General features: G+C 46.6%; 1 protein-coding gene across 3 annotated transcripts in view; it reads right to left on the bottom strand.

Moving 5' to 3' along the window:
* Positions 1-3197: 3197 nt before the first annotated feature.
* Positions 3198-9364, bottom strand: part of cpdp (CPD photolyase) — a 44389-nt gene continuing 38222 nt past the window's right edge. For 2 of the 3 annotated variants that reach the window (XM_061294953.1, XM_061294951.1), the window contains exons 9-10: positions 3963-4122; positions 3198-3872 (exon numbers count right to left, since the gene is read on the bottom strand). In XM_061294953.1, the coding sequence (XP_061150937.1) occupies positions 3724-3872; positions 3963-4122 (309 nt within the window). In that variant the 3' untranslated portion in view covers positions 3198-3723. The remainder of the gene's footprint in view (positions 3873-3962; positions 4123-9364) is intronic. The other variant, XM_061294954.1, reaches the window with a different exon arrangement.

Genomic DNA, 9364 nt, shown 5'->3' with positions numbered 1-9364 from the left:
CAGCTGCTGGCAGGCTCCAGCATGGTGCAGTTTGTTCCCCAGCAGTTCTGGCTGGATGGTGTTGAAGGCACTGGAGAAATCATAAAACATGATCCTCACAGTGCTTCCAGCCCGCTCCAGGTGAGCCAGGGACCTCTGCATGAGGAAGATGACGGCGCCCTCAACCCCAATGCTCGGCCGGTAGGCGAACTGCAGGGGGTCGGCGGAGGAGCTCACCAGGGGGCGCAGGTGGTGGAGGACCAGCCTCTCCAGGGTCTTCGCCAGGTGGGATGTCAGGGCCACCGGCCGGTAGTGGTTGAAGTCACTGGGGCGAGATGACTTGGGCACTGGTACCACGCAGGACGTCTTCCACAGCTGTGGTACCCTGTGCAGCCTCAGGCTCATGTTGAATATGTGCTCCACAATCCCGCACAGTTGCCCGGAGCAGGATCTGAGCAGCCTGGAGGTGATGCCATCTGGACCCGTCGCCTTCTTCACCTTGAGCCTGGCCAGTCCTCTCTCCACCTGGGCTGTGGAGAGCACCATGCTGGGTGGTGGGGTGGTGGGTGGGGTGGGGTGGGCTGCAGGGGGGATGGTTGGTGGGTTCGGTGGAGTTGAGAATGGGCTGGGGGGTCTTGGAGGGGGTGTAGCAGGGGGCGGGGTTGAGGTGAGAGTCCTCGGAGCAGAAGAGGCTCCAGTCGGGGGAAGTTGCAGCAGGGCTGGGTGGGTGGGGGGAGGAGTGGATGTTTGTTCAAACCGGTTGAAGAACCGGTTCAGGTCATTCACCCACTCCTGATCCCTGTCCAGCGCAGGTCTGGAGTTGCTACGTCCTGAGATGGTGTTCAGGCTCCTCCAGACCCCGCTGATGTCGTCCCGCTGCAGTTGGTCTTCCATCCTCCTCCTGTAGTTGCTCTTCCCCTCCCTGATCTTCTTCCTCAAGTCCCTCTGCACCGTTTTCAGCAGGTCCCTGTCTCCCGATTTAAAGACCCTCCTTTTGTCCCTGAGCAGGTCTTTGATCTCAGGGGTGATCCAAGGTTTGCTGTTTGCAAAAACTCTGACTGTTTTGGTGGGTATGGTGGAGTCTACACAAAAGTTAATGTAGTCCGTGACGCAGCTGGTGAGACCGTCGATGTCGTCCCCGTAGTCCTCACAGAACACGTCCCACATCGTGGTCTCAAAACAGTCCTGAAGAGTCTCCAGAGATTCTTCAGACCAGATCTGTCTGGTGTGGGTGACTGCTGGTTGCCTGTGCACCAGAGGCTGATACAGGGGGAGAAGGTGGATCAGATCGTGATCAGATCTTCCAAGGGGGGGGAGGGGGGATGATGTATATGCCTCCTTAAGGTTGGCATAAAAAAGGTCCAGTGTTTTATTTCCTCTGGTACTGCAGGTGACATATTGGCTGAAAGTTGGAAGCGTGGATGAAGGAGAGGCATGGTTGAAGTTCCCGGTAACAAGGAGGAGGGCATGTGGATGCTGTGTTTGCAGCCTGCTTACACTGCTGTGCAGGACATCGCGGGCTGCGTCGGCATTAGCATTTGGGGGGACATACGCAGTTATCGCGATAACGTGCGAGAGTTCCCGCGGCAGGTAGTGTGGCCTCAAGCTAACGGCTAGCAGCTCAATGTCCGCGCTGCAGAGTTGCTCCTTGATAGTGATGTGCCCAGGGTTACACCATCTATCGTTCACAAACACAGCAAGCCCCCCTCCTTTCCTCTTACCGCTCTCTCGTGTCCTGTCTGCCCTTATCAGGTTGAATCCGTCCAGAGCGACGACAGAGTCCGGTGTTTGCTCCGTTAGCCAGGTTTCCGTGAATAGCAGCATGCTACATTCCCTGTATTCCCGTTGGTGCCGTGCCAGCGCCGTTAGCTCATCCATTTTATTGCAAATGGATCTCACATTCCCGGTGATGATGGTGGGGAGTGTGGGCTTGAAGCGGCGTTTCTTTTTTCGGCACATAACACCCGAGCGTTGTCCTCTTTTCCTCCTCTTCAGCTCGGGGGAAACATTGGGCTTGTAGCCTGTTAGCTTCCCTTGGCTACAGAGGGCTAACGGCTGACCACGGGTGTAAACAATGGAGCGTTTACTGCCTGCTTCGGCGGTTGCTGGGATGATGAACCAGGTGAAAAATAGATAAAATAAGACGGCCAGCCTCACTGTTTTCGCAAACATGTTTCTGCCCGGTAAAAAGAAAAGCACAGGACTGAAAAAAAAGAAAAAAAGAACATATAAAACGAGACAATATACAGACGAGTCGACGGAGCTGCTGCAAACGTGTCGCCACTACCGCGGCGCCAACGCACTTTTGTGGCGTTCTGGACTTTGAAGCGGGGACATTAAAGGCGCTCGGTCTGCTCCGTCCTGAAGCGTCGCCGGACTCGCCTGCTATTCCTCCCCCGGTTGGGAAGCGTCGGAAGCGGTGTGCGAGGAGGCTGAAGAGGGGCGAGAGCGGGGGCGTCCGGGCCAGGCTGGCGGCTAACCCAGCTCGCCCGGCCGTGCCTTCCATTCTTCTGGCGAATGTTCGGTCGCTGGATATCAACATGGTTTGCTTTCGCCTGCTGAGATCCACGAACCGGACAGTGCGTAACTGCTGTGTGCTCGTGTTCACTAGGACTCTGCTGTGCATCTGGAGCGGCTAGCGTGCTATCGGGCGGACCGGGCTTTTGTACGAGGGGGAAAGTCGCGAGGAGGTGGGATGTGCGTCTACATCCGTGACGGAGGGTGCCGTGACTCTGTGGTGGTATGCGAGCACTGCTCGCCACTGGCGGAGTTTGTGATCTCCAGGCTGTTAGGGTCCTGAACTCTCTCCCCCCCTTCTGCGTGGCGTCCTGTACTTTTGCGCTTTGTTCTGACTGTCTGCTGTGAGCTCTTGCTCGGTTTTGCTACTCTTATTTACTGTGTTATTTGTTTATTTATTTTTTATTCATCACTCTTCATTGTTTCTGCCTTCTTGTTTTTATTTTGCGTTGTTTACTTGTATGTTTATTGTGTACTGTGTCTCGTCACCGTGGGATAGGGGAAATGTAATTTCGATTTCTTTGTGTGTCTTGGCATGAAGGAATCGACAATAAAGCTGACTCTGATTGTAGACATTGGGAGTCAGTGAGGAATGAGTTAATATGGATGTGAGAAATCCCTTCAATTAACAAACCAACCAATGATTATATTCTAAGTGTTCTATTTTTCAGTCTTTTTTTCACAAATACTTCAGACAAATATTTGGGAAACATTTTAATTCTTAAAAAAAGTCTGAAAAATAATGTATAGGTTATACAGTCCTTCACAAATTTATTAGACCGCCACACAATCACCATCAGAAATATTTTATGTTTAAGATAAGTTTAATACACAAGCAAAGGGTTTTCAATTATAATTCAAGTTTAAATAATGCAAAATATTGCTCTAATTAACTTTTTTAATTTACTACAGTTTTCCAAAGAAATGAGGAAATAGTCCTGTGATGCTTTAAGATACCAGATGGATTTGTTCCGTGACCACGCTTGTTATTCAAAATATTTGTATCTCAAATCATGTTTTCCCATGGATTTGTCATTTGACAGGTGGTCTAATAAATGTGTAAAGCATTGTTCATATACATTTATGGAGGGAAAAAAAGTCTGATTATCCAAATAGCTATAGATATGGACACTTACAATATAAGAACAAAGGTTTTGACCTACATGTCACAAAATGTCTCTGTAATCTCCAGGCCCAAACCGCCAACAAACAGAGAAAACAGGTCTTTCAAAGCCCTTTGGGACAGTATTTTTTCTCAAACTTGGGTACGTCAAACTTGCGAAGACAGCCTTTGTAGTTCATGTAGCGGATCTTCCCAAAAACGTCTCTCTCTGCCCATCCTTGGTCGTGGATGCCACAGATGGACCACATACAACCTAAACGGGAGGACCAAAGAGTGCAATCAATAAAGGAAACGGCGATTGGCTTAACGTGACATGTAGTAAGAAAAAGGTCCTGTGGCGTACCCACAAATCCGTTGGGGTCTTGGCCATCCAGCTCATAGCGATCGTTGAGATACAGAGCGATGGAGAGCGCCTCCTCTGGTGAAGAAGTCCACTCGAGAATCTTTTTGGCCCAGTACATTCGCAGGAAACCATGCATCTTCCCCTCGGAGACCATCTGATACTAAAAAAAAGGAGCCAACAGTCGGTCACCAACAATACTGCATCGCTGACTTACATTCTTGTGTCAATACTGGCCAGAAAAGAAAAAGGCTTTGATTACAGAGACATTTTGTAACAGCGGCTGCTCACAAATAAATGTCTGTCTGTTAATTTCACACTGGATGGCGTGGCAGGTGCCCCGGAGACACAATTATTTGTAAAGTGAAAGTCCCAATGATCGTCACACACACATCTGGGTGTGGTGAAATTCGTCCTCTGCATTTAACCCATCCCCGTGTGACTTTAATCCATACCCTGGGGGAGAGGGGAGCAGTGAGCAACAGCGGTGCCGCGCTCGGGAATCATTTGGTGATTGTTGGGAAAAATTTACTTTTTATCATTGGATTCTATGTATCTACTTATGTGTGCAAGACCTTCTACAGGATGTGACATTTTGACCTCGTGATAATGACTTGGGAGCAGATGGCTGGCTAAGGAGCTCATATCTGGAGTCACGAGCTGCACTATACAATAAGCCCCATAGTTAGCTATCCATGAACAGATCATGAGGTTGTCATGGGATGGCTGAAGCAGACAAACGTCTTATTTAAGTAGAAGTCATGAGAACGCCACAGAGGTATCCATCCCATAGGCACTAAGACTACGTCTTTGTTAAGCTAAAGCAGTGCTTCTCAATTATTTTCTGTTACGCCCCCCCTAGCAAGAAGAAAACTATTCGCGCCCCCCCTCCCCACCGTGACTATCCTAACTTGTCTTGTAAGTCGTAAAATGTTGCACTGTCGCAAACGTGACAGAAGTAACAATGAGAGTGCCACTGCCGCCTGCTGTAGTAGATACGCAATTACACTTTATTCTCGTACTGCCCAAAAAAAAAGCCTGTTCCCCAGGGTCACACGCGCCCCCCCAGGTATAGCACCGCGCCCCCCAAGGGGGGCCCGCCCCACTATTTGAGAAGCACTGAGCTAAAGTCACGAGACGACCATACTGCTTCTGTCCGTAATAGTATCGCTGTTGTGCGGTGGTCATGAGATGTAATTGTGGAATGTCCTTCCTGTCTATAGAAGCTATGCATTCACGTACACTTGCCCCATTGTTTGTTCCTCAATAAAAGGCACGACCAAACTGAAGGAAGGGCGCGGATCTGAGCCACACTCGCTGTGTGCCTGGATTGCGCCCATCTGCAGATGATCGCTTGCCATCGAAAACATATCCTGCCTCTGTGAGATTCTTTTCAGAAAAATGTTGTGAACCCAACATTTTGTGGGGGCTCGTCCGGGATTCCTGGAAATCTGCTCGCTGATCCGAGGAGTGTTGAAGACGCCGAATCCGTGCACGGCAGAGGTCACAGGACCCTGAAAGAAAGCCCTGGGGAGCGATGTTCATCCACCAGGCCGGCGAAGTCCAGTTCAGCACCTCTCGGCGGCGACGATTGACGGAATCGTCAAGAGAAATCTTTCAGAGATTCGGTGAGACCTCTTCGTTGGCTGCGTGGTTGGGGTATTTTAGTCCCCGGAAAAAAATTGTCCCGGGTAAGGACGGCGGAGTCCTTGTTGTGAATTCCAAGTGATAGGAATTCGGTCTACAGATGGAACTTGTAGACGTAAATACACCTCGTTGTGTTAAGAAAATTCCGCAGTGTGAATGTGTGTGTGAATGGTAGCACGTATGTGGTGCATGTAATATAGTGGGAAGAAATAACGAATTTCTGCGGAAACACATGCAAGAATTCCTCACCAGGAAATTGGTCAAAGCAGGCCGCAAGTATGTTTGTCAGACAATGAAACCACAGTGCGCGGGCACACTGTTAAGCAGAAGAGCCTAAGGCAAAGAGCTCTTTCTGCTCCTATGCAAAACATGCATCTAAATTTAAAAGACCTGAAAACTCCCCCATATAATAGCAAAATATGTCATGGTCAGTCAATTACTGTTTTTTTCCGTGTATAGTGCGCCCCCATGTATAATACGCACCCTAAAAATGGCATGCTGATGCTGGAAAAAAGCCTGTACCCATGTATAATACGCACCCAATTTTTATGAATTTTTTTTAATTTTTATTTTTTTTTTTTTTTTTTTTAAGTCCCAATGATCGTCACACACGCAGGGAGGCAATGGGTCCCATTTTTATAGTCTTTGGTATGGTCTTAACTAGGCTGGATGTAATTTTTTTTGTTGGCGTTGATTTCTCCGACTGCCCGTAAACGCACCACCGCGCTCCGTGCGCGCACGGGACAGCAAACGAGCAGGTGATCGAGCAAGCGTCTGATACGAGAGCATTGCGGTCGCATGGAGCGTGTTTGAAGTGAACAGCAGAGAAGAAAGGAACAAGGCAAAGTGTTGTGAAATAAAATGCACAGAACGGATGCGCAAGACACGTCAGCTATATGAAGAGCGAGAGTTGTTTTCTTCCTATTAGTTTCAATTCACAGTTTAATTAGCAGTTTCAATCAGCAAATAACAAAATGCGTATTACAGGTAATATTTTATTTCACAACACTTTGCCTTGTTCCTTTGGTCTCTGCTGTTCATCCTAAAACACAAAGGCGCTCTTTAAGCAATGCGACAGTGAGCGCCCGGCGCGCTGCGGTTGCGCGACCGCACCAAATTAAGCTCCCTGCGCAGTGCGCACTGAGGTCCACTTAAATTTTAGAAAGTACATCAGGACTTTAAAAATATCTTCTAAATTTCAGCGACGGCTCTGTCACAATAATCGACCAGCGCGGTGCAGTTGGGCGGTCGGCGGCGCGCTACGGTTGAGCGTTCTCTCTCGCGCTCTCTCTCTCGCTCTCTCTCGCTCTCGCACACACGCGCACACACGCAAACCGGATATCATACGGAGGCCGCCATTACAGATGCGCAGAACGGATGCGCAAGACACGTCAGCTATATAAAGAGCGAGAGTTCAGTTCTCTACCTAAATCCGTATTACAGGTAATATTTTATTTCACAACACTTTGCCTTGTTCCTTTCTTCTCTGCTGTTCACTTCAAACACGCTCCATGCGACCGCAATGCTCTCGTATCAGACGCTTGCTCGATCACCTGCTCGTTTGCTGTCCCATGCGCGCACGGAGCGCGGTGGTGCGTTTACGGGCAGTCGGAGAAATCAACGCCAAAAAAAATAAAATAAATAAAAAATAAATAAATAAATAAATTAAAAATTTTCTTTGTACCCATGTATAATGCGCACCCCAGATTTTAGGACAATAAATTAGTTAAATTTTGCGCACTATACACGGAAAAAAACGGTAGAACTCCTGTACAAAGAAGAAGCATGACGAAGGCTGTTAAATTTCCCCAAAGTATAAACGATGCTGATGTATGCGAATGATACAGGTGTCAAACCTTATTAAAAGATAAGGACACTAATATGAAAAAAATTAAGAATAAAAATAGTAAAACCACAACATCAAATAGAGGAAGACATTTGCGCAGTGCTGTTTGTTGATGTTGTTTGTGTACTGTGTCTTTATTGTGGGGCCTTGCCTTGTCCTTGTGTTTTCTGTGTGTCTATGTGTTAAAATTATGAAATTGGCTAAAATAGTGTGCAAGGGAATTTACTAGACTGCGGTCTATTTGATTTGCACCACGACACAAAAAGGCAAAATGATTTTGAAACCAGAAAATGCAATTTCTGGAGAAATTGCGTGTGAAGGCGTAAAAGATTAATAAATACATAGAGGATGCAACAGAATGATGTTGGAGCAGAATTGAATCAGTTGGAAAAATGTAGAAAATAGAGGTGAAAAAATTAATTTTCTGAAATTTCGCAGAAAATTTAATCAATCAATCTTTTATTGGCCAAGTTTGAGCATGCCATACAAAGGATTAATAAGTGAAAACATACATTTTTTAATATAGCGATTTTGGGAATGTTGAAAACTTTCCCTGGTGTGACTTGAATGGGCTGAATGATGTGAATTTCAAACTGGGACACTGTAAATGTGAAACGTGGAATGTGCCATTAGGAATGAATGGAAGAAAAATTACCATAAATTTGCAAATTTTGTGGAAATTAAAAGCTTATGGAATCAAATGAATGCAAGCATCTCTTGCGTGAATTTTTTGGAATATGTCAGAATTGGAATGAGTGGGTTATTTTATCAAGAACCTTGAGATGGGACAAATTCAAATGAGGAATGTGAATAGAAAATAATGTATGACTGTGAACAGCTTGAAGAGAGCTTGTGGAGCGTGAGACCAGTGTATAATGGAGGCTGTGTGTGTGTGCGTGTGCGCGTGTGCGAGAGAGAGAGAGAGAGAGAGAGAGAGAGAGAGAGAGAGAGAGAGAGAGAGAGAGAGAGAGAGAGAGAGACGCAAATGAGCAGGAATGAATGACTAACAAGATACAGGTTGAATGGTTGACGTTGTTGGAGACTGCTATGGGGAAAGTAGTAAAACAACTTTGAAGAAAGAGTGATCTTGAGCAAATTTAATGCTAAGAAAAGAAAATAGGGCTTATTTCACAGTGGTTGACTGATTATCATGAATTGAATGGCTGGTTTTACGCTTTCATCTAAAAGTCAGTTTTGGTCTACATTGATGATAATTGCTTTTGAAACAAAGGAAGCGTGGGGATGAGATTCCTTTCTCCTCATGCAGCATTTAGGCCTGAGAGGAAATGAAGTCAAGTAACAGAAGATACGATGGGTAAAACCAGAAGTAAACTATCTTGGTTTACCCTCAGCGAAAGGGAGAGCAGTGCAATGAGGCAGGAAAGCAAGAGAGTATGCAATAAAGTCTTTGCTTCTTTTACTCAACTGTGTTCTTAAATCAGTGGCCATCTCACAAACTCGATCAGCAACCGTATTTCTACTAAGGCTTATATTTGCCAGCATCTGCTTTTTGTCTGGACATATGATGTCGCACACCTTGACCATGCAGCTCTTCAGAAATTCTCCCTCTGTGAATGGCCGGCCTGCTTTGGCGATCTCCTCTGCCACGATAAAACTCGCTTTCACAGCAGCTTCACTTTGTGATTTTGCATGGGTGAAAAACGCTGCTGGAATGCCAGCTTCTTCTTTAACTCTTCTACCTTCTGTATCTTCTGCTCTCCATTCAGGTCTTTCAGATTATCCAGACGTTTTGTTTCATAGTGCCGTCTTAGATTAAACTCTTTCAATACAGCCACATTAGCGCCACAAATGAGACAAACGGGCTTACCGGCAATGTCAGTAAACATATACTCAACCTCCCATCGGTTTTTAAAGGCTCTGTTTTCAGAATCAACTTTTCTCTTCGGCATCA

The sequence above is a fragment of the Syngnathus typhle genome, linkage group LG13 (assembly GCF_033458585.1).
Source record: "Syngnathus typhle isolate RoL2023-S1 ecotype Sweden linkage group LG13, RoL_Styp_1.0, whole genome shotgun sequence".
Taxonomy (NCBI): Eukaryota; Metazoa; Chordata; class Actinopteri; order Syngnathiformes; family Syngnathidae; genus Syngnathus; species Syngnathus typhle.
This window is presented reverse-complemented; position numbering and strand designations above follow the sequence as displayed.